The 13253-nt window shown below is 41.1% G+C and overlaps 1 protein-coding gene across 1 annotated transcript in view; it reads left to right on the top strand.

Annotated features, from left to right (window-relative positions):
* Positions 1–13253, top strand: part of SEC24B (SEC24 homolog B, COPII coat complex component) — a 148714-nt gene that overhangs the window by 59904 nt on the left and 75557 nt on the right. Inside the window, exon 2 of the mRNA XM_042780928.1 lies at positions 4307–5036. Coding sequence (XP_042636862.1) covers positions 4307–5036 — 730 coding nt within the window. The remainder of the gene's footprint in view (positions 1–4306; positions 5037–13253) is intronic.

Genomic DNA, 13253 nt, shown 5'->3' with positions numbered 1-13253 from the left:
AAAGGGCTGAAGGGAGGCAGCATGTCTGGCCTGGCAGGAATAGGCCTTGGGCTATTGATGGTGATTCTGTCTTCCTCTTGTGGGATTAGAGGAGGTTGAAACCTGTGGCCTCCTTGCCCTTTTTGCAATATTTGAGTAGGTTCTCTGGGTATCACCCACAGTTCAATACTGGAGACTAAACCATTTGTCACTTACCAGATTGGCAAGATTTAAAATATTTGATGATGTTCACTTTTGGGAAAATGAGGCATTCTTAAGCATTATTGATGGGAGATACAAATTAATAGATTTTTTGGTGAGATATTTGGCAATAATAGTTTTAACAGCACAAACCTTTGGAACCTCCAGTTTCACGTTAAGGAACTTATCCTATAGATTCATTACAGAATTCACTCACTCTCTCTCTTTGTTCACCTCCTGAAGTAAATATTTATCACTGGATATTTAGTAAATAATATTGTACCTGTGCAATGAAGTACTGTGTAGATTTTTAAATAGAATGATGAAGATTTTATATATGATAGTACGGACGAGGTGGTGTAGTGCCTAAGTCATTTGACTGCTAACCAGAAAGCTGGCGGTTCAAACCCATCAGCCATTCCTCAGGAGGAAGATTGGGCAGTCTACTTCATTGTTGATACCGCCTTGGAAACCCAAGGAGGGGTCTCTAGGATATCATAAATAAAGCAAGTTGCAGAACCATGTTGATGATGTTATTGTTGTGTGTCATCGAGTTGGACCCAACTGATAGTGACCCCTCCTTGGGTTTCCGAGGTAGTATCAACACTGAAGTAGACTGCCCAACTTTCCTTCTGAAGTGTAGCTGGTGAGTTTGAACCACCAGCCTTCTGGTTAGCAGTCAGGTGCCTAAGGCACTATGCTACCAGAGCTCCTATGTTGTTGTTATTTGCCGTTGAGTCGGCCCCGACTCATAGCGACCCTTCCTTGGGTTTCCGAGGCGTTATCACTACGGAAGTAGGATTGCCCAACTTTTCTTCCGAGGAGTGGCTGGTGGGTTTGAACCAACAGCCTTCTGGTTAGCAGTCAAGTGCCTTAATCACTATGCTACCAGAGCTCCTATAGTATGATCCTATTTATGTGTTGTTGTTATTTTAAAAGTGTGTATGTACTTAAATGAGTAATTTCTTTTATAAGGATCAGCGTAAAGGTGATGGCCTGTGAGGCAGAGGTTAAAGATGTGCCAAATGTCCAACTTTTCTAAACTGCTGTACCATTCCATCATTTCTTAACATCAGCTACTTCCTTTCCCCTCATTATTCACCCTGTAGTCTTTGGGTTCGGTAGTTTGCTGCATGGTCTCAAAGACCTAATAAACGTACTTATAGTGAAGTGGTTTATCAGGGGAATAACAGGGTACAACTCAGAATCAGGAATGACTCAAAAGTAATAGGAACAACTCAGGGACAGTTCTTGATCACAACAGCTTCTTCTCACCTCTGCTGCTGGGCTCTTCTCAGAGCCTCATCAGGCATTTATCACAGCTCTTAATTCAGTGGGTCAGCAAGTCCCACCACCGCTGTCTACAACTAGTCTCCTGCTGTCACTTGCATTGCTCTTGCTACTACTGCACCACTGTCTCTGTCTTCCTTGTTATAGCTCTTTTCTCTCTCTCCCCATGCCTCCCTTTAAGCATCGTGGGATGACGAAACTGATCAATCCTCTCACTAGGGTTCTGTGCACCCTATTTGCATGTCCCCCCAAAGGTTCTATGCTCCTTATTTGCATTAGCAGCAAGCTGTCCAATCTCTGGTAGGCCACAGACACTTTGTTTGCATAGTCCAATCCAGTCATTGTGTGGGAGTCACAAAGACTATGCCTACAAGGACCATATTAAGTAATTCACTGCCCTGCAATACTTTTATATGCTTATGTATAGGTATGCGTCACTGCCCATAATAAAAAAAAACTCAATGCCGTTGAGTCGATGCCAACTCATAGCAACCCCTCCTTGGGTTTCCAAGGTGGTATCTCTAAGGAATAGATTGTCCAGTCTTCTTTCCGAGGAGTGGCTGGTGGGTTTGAACCGCCAGCCTCTGGTTAACAGTCAAATGCCTTAGACACTACATCACTAGACTATCCACAATACATTCTGTGAAATAGGATGTTATGCGATTTGGATATTGTGTGAATACCATGTTATATACAGGAAGTCCCTGTACAATCTGTAGTTAAATCCCCATGAACCCCTATTGTACTAAAACCTGTGGGAGCCCAGCAGACAAAGCCTGAAAGCTGTATCCACATCTGGATTGGGATTTTGCACACATCTAGGTGCAGGGGGGAAAAGGTGTAAAGTGGGGTGATGGGGAGCAGGTTGTGAGTGTCAGCAATGTGGCTTGCAGTGGTGGCCCTGCTTGTCGCTGCCCTATTGATCCAGCTGCTTCCTGGTCGAATATAGCCACTGCTCCCTAGAGCCAGGAGCCTGCAAGCACCCCAGATGAGCAGGCATTGGCCTGTTGTGGGAGTGAAAGGCTGCCTGGCTTCTGGGTGGGTGGATGAAGTCAGGAGGAAGGGAAGGAAGAGGAAAAGGCAGAGGCACTGTGGGGAGTGGTATACACCTTGGAGCCCCACTGCTCCTGCACTCTGGGGCTTTGGGGGTCTTCAAAAATATTGTTGTTGTTATCTGCCATCGAATCAGAGACCTGACTCATAACGACCCCTCCTTGGGTTTCTGAGGTGGTAATCACTACAGAAGTAGATTGCCTAACCTTCTGAGGAGTGGCTGATGGGTTTGGAACCACCAGCCTTCTGGTTAGCAGTCAGGTGCCTTAAGCACTATTGACTCATTGCCGTGGAGTTGGATCCTGCTGCTAATGACCCCTCTTCGGGTTTCTGAGGCGGTATCACTACAGAAGTAGATTGCCCAACCTTTCTTCTGAGGAGTAGCGGATGGGTTTGAACCTCCAGCCTTCTGTTTAGCAGTGAAGTGCGTTAGGCATTATTAGGGAGGAATAATAAACAAAAGGAGAATTACTTTCTATTTTAAAAATTAGAAAAGCCCTTTATGCGACGATGGACATATATGCACTAGGACCAACATTGCCCAAACTGAAGTTAAGCGACACATACCTGTATATGCATTAAAAATTCCCAAAGGATACACAAGAAACTTAATTGCAGCTACTCTGGAAATAGGATGTCAGCTACCAGTGAGAAAGAGGAACTTTTACTTTTTACTTTATACTCTTAATTATTTGAATTTTTGTTGTTAGTGTTGCTGCTGTCAGTTGCAGTTGAGTCAGCCCTGACTCACAGTGACCTTATGCATCTTATGCATAACAAAATGGAACTGCCCTATCCTGCAACAGCTTCATAATCATTGGTATGTTTGAGTCCAATGTCAAACATTGAGTTGATCAGTATTGTGTTGATCAGTATCATTGATTTCCCTTGTTTTTTCTTTGGCCCTCTGCTTTACCAACCATGATGTCGTCTTCTGAAACTGATTTAATTGTTCTTCTGGCAGGCCACGATATATTAAGTATTCTTAGCCAACACCACAGTTTTGTTTTTTGTTCATTTTACAATAGGTATATTATTATTATTATGTTGTTGTTATTGTAATTATTATAGTATTTTTTATTTTTAACAAAAGCTAAAAAACTATTTGAACTCCTTCTAGACTGAGTATATAGGTTATTTATCACAGTATAACAAAATACACCAAAACTTAGCAACTTAAAGAACTGTTTCTCATAGTTTTTGAGAGACAGTAATTCAGGAACATCCTAGCTGGGTGATTTTGGCTTAGTGTGTCTTGGGAGATTCAGGCTATTAGCTGGGGCTGTGGTCATTTCAAGACTCAACTGAGTTTGAATGCTCTGCTTCCAGTGCCACTCTTAGGATTGTTGGCAAGCAGTGAGTGTTGTTTTTCTCTGGCTCTTTGCCATAAAGTTCATTTCCTCAGAGCACAGGCTTCTTTCTCTAAAGGGCTGCTCAAATTATGGCAGCTTACTTCCCCCAGACTGAGTAATAGGAGAAAAAGCCAGAGTCCAAAAGTGATACCACAGTCTCTTTTTGTTGTTTTTTTTCCATTAATCTTGGAAGTGATATACCATCACCTCTGCTCTGGTAGCATAGTGCCTAAGGCACTTGACTGCTGACCAGAAGGCTGGCGGTTCAACTCCACCAGCCACTCCTCAGAAGGAAGATTGGGCAATCTGCTTCTGTAGAGATAACGCCTCGGAAACCCAAGGAGGAGTCTCTATGAGTTGAATCAACTCGATGGCAGTGAGTGAGTGAGCGTGTGAACCAGTCCCACTAAATACTTCTTTTTCTTTTTCAGGTCCAGCACAGAGTCAAATGCAAGTTTCATCTGGGTATGGACTGCATCCTCAAAACTATATTACTCCCTCAGGACATCACTCTCAAGGACCTGGGAAAATGACCTCATTGCCATCGGATAGCCAGTGTGGTGATTACTACTCTGGTCTCTATCCAGTACCAACACAAAGTGCGATGACTTCTAGCCCAGTGAACCAACAACCGGGAGCACAGCAGATATATGGTAGGGGCCCGCCTGCCCCGCATATTGTAGGATCTACTTCAGGATCTTTCCAAGGTGCTGCATCATCAGCATCCCATTTGCATACGAGTGCCTACCAGCCATACTCTTTTGTGAATCACTACAGTAATCCAGCCATGTACTCTGCCAACTCTTCTGTTGCTTCTCAGGGATTTCCCTCTACTTGTGGTAATTATGGTGTATCAACTGTTTCTAATGCTGCGTATCCTAGTGTTTCATATCCCTCTCTGCCTGCCGGTGATCCATATGGGCAAGTGTTTACCTCACAGAATGTTCCCACTATCAGGCCAGTTAAAGATAATTCATTTTCTGGTCAAAATACACCTATCAGTCAACCATCACCACTCCCACCACTATCACAACAGCAGCAGCAGCAGAGTCTTTCAGGATACAGTACTCTATCATGGTCAGCTCCAGGTCTTCAGTCAACCCAAGACAATCTCATGCGAAATCACACTGGATCCCTGGCTACAGCCACCAACAACCCAACGCACATTGGTAGGTTGAATGAAAAATTTACCAAAGCATAATAGAGTATCAGTCCATTTCCAATTAGGTTATTATTTGCATGATTAGAGATAACATTGCTTAATAGAAAAAATGGAAATTAGCTGCTTTTGTATTATATTTATTGTATTACTTATACAGTATCCTCCTGCTCTATTCATAATTAATCACTGAACCATTTGCTTGTCTGTTCTAGTTCCTTACTATAACTGGAATCTCAGTCAATATTTATTGATGTTTCATGCCCCTACAGTTTTCTTAAAATGAGTTAGGTATAAGGCAAAAGAGGATGACCCATATGGGGAAGTGCTTTACTGGCCTCTTATATTTCTTTTTATATTTGTTCAACCTTAGAGACAGTTCTTTTTCCAGCAGTGCTCCTCACTGTGGAAAGGATGATGGCCCGCAGCACTAAACTGGCTTCTCTTGGTTAGCCTCTATTAGTGACTTTCACAGAAGGTGTATTTCCTTCATATTTAAGCAGGTGTTTTCTCATTCCTAAATTGGTAAGTTAAGATAAAAGGATAGGGCAATGGAAGAATGAATACACTTAAGTCTTTTTGACTTTCCTAAACCAAAATGTGGTTAAATTTATTAGTTTAAAAATTCTGTGTGTAAGGTAATATGGTCTTTTTAAATGTGGAGTTTCCATAGGCTATCCTCATTTTAATTAAACCTTGTGAACTTGAACTTAACAGAGTCCACTCTCCAGTTGAATGAAAATGTCCATAAAGAATGGGGAGAGTAAATAAAGCTGTGATGTTGTTGTTGTTGTTGTTGTTATTTGCCGTCAAGTCGGCCCCGACTCATAGCGACCCCTCCTTGGGTTTCCGAGGCAGTACACTACGGAAGTAGGATTGCCCAACCTTCCTTCCGAGGAGTGGCTGGTGGGTTTGAACCGCCAGCCTTCTGGTTAGCAGTCAAGTGCCTTAGCCACTATGCTACCAAAGCTGTGATAGTTTTCTTAATTATAACGATGCCTTTAGATTGTATATTAGAGTCTGGATAGTCAGTCAAAGGTGTTGTGGAAAAATATTCTTCCCTGGATAATTAGATTATTTAATATGAGAACTTTAGAATATTATATCTGAACTCTCCATTTGAGATGATCTAACCTGTCGTTGCTGTGTTGTTTAGAAATACTTTCAGCTATGAGCAAGTAATAGTGGTTTAAACAAAAGGAGTGTTTTTGCCACATAATAAGAAGTCTGGACAAGAAGTTTGGACATTGGATCCAGATATCCTCAGTATTCTCTCTTTCTACCCTGCCATTCTTAGCATGTTGTTTTATAGAAACAAGATAATGTACCTCTAAGCATCAAGTCACAGTTGAATACAAGAAGTGAGAGAAAATGGAAGAGGGTGGTCACACTGACAGGCTTCCATTTATATGTCACTTGCTATCTCATTGCCATCAAGTTGATTCCCACTCATAGTAACTGCCTTGGTTATTTACTGCTGCTATAACAGAAATACTAAAAGTGAATAGTTTTAAAAAAACAATGTTACTCTCTTAACAGTTTAGGAGGCTTGAAGTCTTAATTCAGAATGCGAGCTTTAGGAGAAACCTTTCTCTCTGTGTGTCTTGGTCCTAGGAGGATCCTAGCACAGTGACCCTGGGTCAGAGGACATACTCTGCTCCTGGCTGTTCCTTGATGGTAGTAGGTGGCCCCTCCTTCTGCTCTTTTTATCTCTTGTTTGTTGTTGTTGTATGTGCTGTTGAGGCCCAACTCATAGCGACCCCTCCTTGGGTTTCCAAGGCAGTATCACTACGGAAGTAGGATTGCCCAACCTTCCTTCCGAGGAGTGGCTGGTGGGTTTGAACCACCAGCCTTCTGGTTAGCAGTCAAGTGCTTTAGCCACTATGCTACCAGAGCGCCTTTTTATCTCTTGAGAGATAAAAAGTTAAGTGCATCAAAGCTGTTCTTCAGATGGTCTATAAATTCAGGTGGGATATAATCCAAGTCATATTTTGGCTGTCATGGACTTGTTTTCATTTTCTTCAGTTTCAATTTGAACTTGCATATGAGCAGTTGATGGTCTGTTCCATAGTCAGCTCCTGGCCTTGTTCTGACTGATGATATTGAGCTTCTCCATCACCTCTTTCCACATAAGTAGTCAGTTTGATTCCTGTGTATTCCATCTGGCGAAGTCCACATATATGTTGTTAAAAAAAGTATTTGCAACAAATAAGTCATTGGTTTTGCAAAATCCTATCATGCAATTTCCAGTGTCATTTCTGTCACCAAGTCCCTATTTTCCAACTACTGATGCTTCTTTGTTTCTGACTTTTGCACTCCAATCACCAGTAATGACTGCATGTTTGGACAATTTTGACTGCAGAAGTTGGTAAAAGTCTTCAATTTCTTCATGTTTGGCTTTAGTGCTTTGTGCATAAATTTGAATAATAGTACTATTAACTAGTCTTCTAAGGCATATGAATATTAGCCTATCACTGACAGCATTGTGTTTCAGGATGGATCATGAAATGTTCTTTTCAACAGTGAATGCGACACCATTCCTCTTCAGTTTGTATTCCCAGTATAGTAGCCCATGTTATTGTTCCATTCAGAATGGCCAATACCAGTCCATTTTAGCTTAATAATGCCTAGGATATCAATCTTTATGCATTCCATTTCATTTTTGACAACATCCAATTTTCCGTGTATATTCCACGAGTTTAGAAGAATTGGTTGACATGTAACCTTTGAAGGAAAAAGTCTAAGCTGCACTAAAGAAAAACAAGGCTCCAGGAATTGACTGGCTACCCATTGAGATGTATCAACAATTGGATGCAGTGATGGAGGCATTTACTCATTTGTGCCAAGAAATTTGGCAGACAGCTAGCAAGACAAATGACTGGAAGAAATAGATATTTGTGCTCATTCCAAATAAAGATGATCAAACAGAATGTGGAAGTTATTGAACAATATTATTAATATCACATCCAAGTAAAATTTTGCTGAAGATAATTAAAAAATTGTTGCAGCAGTATTTTGACAGAGAACTTTGAGAAATTCAAGCTGGGTTCAGAGGAGGGCATGAAATGAGGGATATGCTCATGTCACATGGATCTTGGCTGAAAGCAAAGAATATCAGAAAGGTGTTTACTTGTTATTACTGACCATGCAAAGACATTCAACTGTGTGGATCATAACAAATTATGGGTAGCATTGCAAAGAATGGGAATTCCAGAACAATTAATTATGCTCATGAGGAACCTGTCCACAGACCAACAGGCTGTTGTTCAGACAAAACAAGGGGATACTGCCTAGTTTAAAATGAGCAAGGGAGTGCATCAGGATTGTATTCTTTCACCATATTCATTTAATCTGTACTCTGAGCAAATAATTGGAGAAGCTGGACTATATGAAGAATGTCACATCAGGATTGGAAGAAGGCTTATTCACAAACTACAATGTACAGATGATACAGCCTTGCTTGCTGAAAGTAAAGATGACTAGAAGCAGTTACTGATGAAAATCAAAGACTACGGTCTGCATGTGAATTACACTGCAGCATAAAGAAAACAAAAATCCTTATAACTGGGCCAGTAACCAACATGATAAATGGAAAATAGATTGAAGTTTTTAGCAATTTCATTTTACTGGAATCCACGATCAACACCAGTGGAAGCAGTAGTCAAAAAATCATGTGTTGTATTGCACTGAGCAAATCTGCTGCAAAAGACCTCTTTAAAGTGTTTAGAAGCAAAGATGTCACTTTGAAGACAAAGATGTAACTAACCCAAGCCATGGTATTTTCATTCGCCTCATATGCATGTAAAAGCTGGACAGTGACTAAGGAAGACCTAAGAAGAGTTGATGCCTTGAATTGTGGTGTTGGCAAAGAATACTGAGAATACCATGGACTGCTAGAAGAACTAACAAATGTGTCCTGGAGGAAGTGCAGCCAGAATGCTCCTTGGAAGTGAGAATGGCCAGATTTCGTCTCACCTACTTTGGCCACGTTGTCAAAAGGAACTTCCTGGAGAAGACTAACATGCTTGGTTAAGTGGAGGGAGGGTCAGTGAAAAAGGGGGAAAGCCCTCAACAAGATGGCTTGACATAATGGCTGCAATAATGGACTCTGGTATAGCAAGGATTATGAGGCTGGCACAGGACTGGGCAGTGTTTCATTTTGTTGTACACAGAGTCACTATGAGTCAGAGCCAACTTGATGGCACCTGACAACAACAAGGTGTTGAAGAGCAAATATGCCACTTTGAAGACTAAGGTGTGTCTAACTCAAGCCATGGTAGTTTCAGTTGCCTCATGTGCATGTGAAAGCTGGATAATGACTAAGGAAGACCAAAAAAGAGTTGATACTTTTGAATTGTGATGCCGATGAAGAATACTGAAAGTACTGCAGAGTACCAGAAGAACGAACAAGTCTGTCCTGGAAGAAGTGCAACTGGAATACTGGAATGCTCCTTGGAAGCGAGAGTGGCCAGACTTCAACTTACCTACTTTGGTAATGTTGTCAGAAGGGACCATTCCTTGGAAAAGGGTATCATCCTTGGTCTGACCAGTAGTGTTTCATTCTGTTGTACATAGGGTCACTATGAATCAGAGCCAACTCGACCACACCTAACAACAACATGGAACAGCAATCAGTCCAATGTATGTCAAACCACTGGGGATCATAACCTGATCAAGTTGAAATGTAATACTGACTGTCAAAGTTGGAATGTTATTATAGTCTTTAATGTTTGTAGTCCTTGTTTCCAATCATTCAACAAATATTTGAAAGCCAGTTTGTCAGGAGTTGTTCTAGTGTTGGGAGATAAAATAATGAGTTAAAAACTTGATCCTGATGAAGTTTGCAGTCTACTTGGGGAAGCAGACATTATTCACAAAAACACAAATGAATGTAAAATTGCTGTAATTATTTAAGCATCTCAGAGCAGAGAAACAATGGAGCTTAGAGAGCTTACTCAGCACTTTTGACCTGAGTCATGAAGGTTAGGAAAGTCTTCCCTGATGAAGTGATGCTTGAACAGCAGTCTGAAGAATGAATTTTCACTGTATAAAATAAATTGCATGTGAAATAAGTATTTAGGTGTAAAAGCCAAAATGTTACAACTTTTTAAAGATAATTGGGAGACTACCTTTAGAACCTTGGGAGTAGGGAAGGATTCCTTTAAAGACGGCACACATAGAGCTAGCCATAAAAGATAACAGTGATACACTTGATTTCTAATTAAGAATATCTCTTCAATATTAAGTAACATACAAATTTGTAAGCAAAAGACCAACCACACAAGAGACGAATACACGACAGGCATTTCACAGAAGATGAAATTAAAACATAAGCAACCTCACTAATAATCAGAGAAATGGAAATTAAAACTAGAACATAATGTCTTCGTATGCCTAGCAGCATGTGGGTGAAAATTTGAAAGTCCAGCAACATCGAAGGATGGAAAGAATATAGAGTAACAGGAAACTCTTAGACGTTGGTAGAAGGAAAATTTGGTATTGGTGGAATTGAAGATAACCACATCCTAAAACCCAGTGATGATTCCACTTCTATACACCATAGAGAAGACCTCAGACTTTACATATGAGCCACCTAAGATCCTGTTGAGATGCAGGTCTGGTAGACCCTGACCTAAGATTCTACATTCTAACAAGTTCTGTGAGAGATACTATTTAGTCTATATACTACACTTTGAATAGAGAGACCCCTAGAATACCTCTTCCTAACCTGCTTAGAAGTACAGCACTTAAAACAAGTGATGGCAATTTGTTTGCAATAGTGGGCTAAATGGATTACGTTGCTCTAGGTAGAGACATCATTTCCCACAGCGCTACCACTAAGGCTAATGTGATTTGGTATCCCAGCCCTGGCACACCCCTTGAAAAAGCTCTGCCCTAGAGAAACCTGTGTATCTGCACTAGGTACATGGTCATGAATATTTATTGCAGCACAGTGAAAACAAAAAGTTGGAAACAACCCCATTTAGTGGAGGTGATAAATACAGTCTTTCAGTGGCATAATGAACAGCAGTGAAAATGAGGAAATACACTTGCACTCATAAAGAGTAATGAATCCCAGAAATGTAGCATAAGAATTCATGGAAGGAAACTTGTATGCCATTTGTATAAAGGTCAGACACAAGCAAAAATAATGTTTAGGGATGCTTATATATATAGTAAACAATAAAAGCAAGGAGTAATAACCGTAACTGAGGATGGTAGTTTCTGTGGGAGAGAAGCAGAGAGATGTACTGAGAAACACAAGGAGAGCTTTAATAGTATTTGGAATGCTTTTTTTCTAATGTATGCATAGTGCCTAAAGCATTTGACTGCTAACCAGAAGGGTGGCGGTTCAAAGCCACCAGCCACTCCTCAGCAGGAATGTTGGGCAATCTACTTCCATAGTGATATGCCTCTGAAACGCAGGGAGGGGTCGCGATGAGTCGGATCCAACTTAACCACAGTGAGTATGCTGAGTTCATTTGTATTTCATTTATTAGGCATATATGTTGTTGTTGTTAGGTGCCATTCAGTCATCTCTGACTCATAGTGACCCTATGTACAGCAGAACGAAACACCACCGGGTCCTGCGCTGTCTCCATGATTCTTGCTATACTTGAGCCCCTCACCGCTGCCACTGTGTCAGTCCATCTTGTTGAGGTCCTTTCCCCTCTTTCATCAATCCTCCACTTACCAAGCATGACATCCTTCTCCAGGGAATGGGCCCTTCTGACAGCGTGACCAAAGTAGGTGAGACGAAGTCTGGCCATTCTTTACTCCAGCATTCCGGCTACACTTCCTCTAGGACAGACCTGTTAGTTCTTTTATCAGTCCATGGTACTTTTAGCATTCTTTGCCAACACCAGAGCACAAAAGCATTAATTCTTTTTCAGTCTTCTTTATTCGTTGTCCAGCTCTCACATGGATATGAGGCGATTGAAAATACTGTAGCTTGTGTCAGGCACATCTTAGTCCTCAAGGAGACATCTTTGCTCTTCAGCACTTGAAAGAGATCCTTTGCAGCTAATTTGCCCAGTGCTATACGTTGTCTGATGTCCTGACTGCTGCTTCCATTGGCGCCAGTTGTAGAACCGAGTAATGTGAAGTCTTTGACAATTTCAGTCTTTTCTCCATTTATCGTGATGCTGCTTATAGATGCAGGTGTGAGGATTTTTTGTTTCCTTTATATTGAGATGTAATCCATACTGCAGACTATATTCTTCAATCCTCATCAGTAAGTGGTTCAAGTCATCCTCACTTTCAGCAAGCAAAGGTGTGTCGTCAGCATATTGCAGGTTGTTATTGATTCTTCCTCCAATCCTGATGTCGTGTTCTTCTTTGTATAGTCCAGCTTCTTGGATTATTTGCTCAGCATACAAATTGAATAAGTGTGGTGAAAGGATAAAACTCTGACGTACTCCCTTCTTGATTTTAAACCATGCAGTGTCCCCTTTTTCTGTTGGAATGACAGCCTCCTGGTCTATGTACAGGTTCCTCCTGAGTACAACTAAGTGCTTTGGAATTCCCATTCTTCTCAGTGTTATCTACAGTTTGTTATGATCCACACAATTACATGCTTTTTCATAGTCAATAAAACACAAGTAAACATCTTTCTGGTATTCTTTACTTTGAGCCAAGATCCACTGACATCAGCAATGATATCCCTCATTCTAAATCTTCTTCTGAATCCAGCTTCCATTTTTGGAAGTTCTCTGTCAATATATTGCTGGAACCGTTTCTGAATTATCTTCAGTAAGATGTGGTGACATGTTGATGCGAGTTTTGAGGCTGAGCCACTGGTGTTTCAAACCCAGCAGGATGCACGTGGTGCCACAGGTATCATCAGCCCAGCTTATAGACTGAGACAGACTAGGAAGAAGTAAGAGGCCATCCACTTCTCAAAGAATTGGCCAGGGAAAACATGAATAGCAAAGAAACAGCATTTGATACATTACTGCGCAACGTTATGAGTAGTCCAGTTAGGTTAGAAGGCTCTCGGAATAGGAGTGGGAAAGAGCTGAATCATCTGAGTAAACCCAGCCTTGCTACTATGGATAAGGTAAAGCTTCCGAGACCTCCATTTACTGATGTAGCACCACTCAAATTGAGGAGAAACAGCCGCAGACATCCATTGATCATTGGAACGTGGAATGTATGAAGTATGAATTTAGGAAAATTGGAAGTTGTCAGAAATGAAATGGAACACATAAAGATTGATA

Source organism: Orycteropus afer, unplaced genomic scaffold, assembly GCF_000298275.1.
Source record: "Orycteropus afer afer isolate SDZICR_OR568_19922 unplaced genomic scaffold, OryAfe1.0 scaffold00071, whole genome shotgun sequence".
NCBI lineage: Eukaryota > Metazoa > Chordata > Mammalia > Tubulidentata > Orycteropodidae > Orycteropus > Orycteropus afer.
Note: the sequence above shows the minus strand (reverse complement) of the source record. Positions and strands in the feature narration are given on the sequence as shown.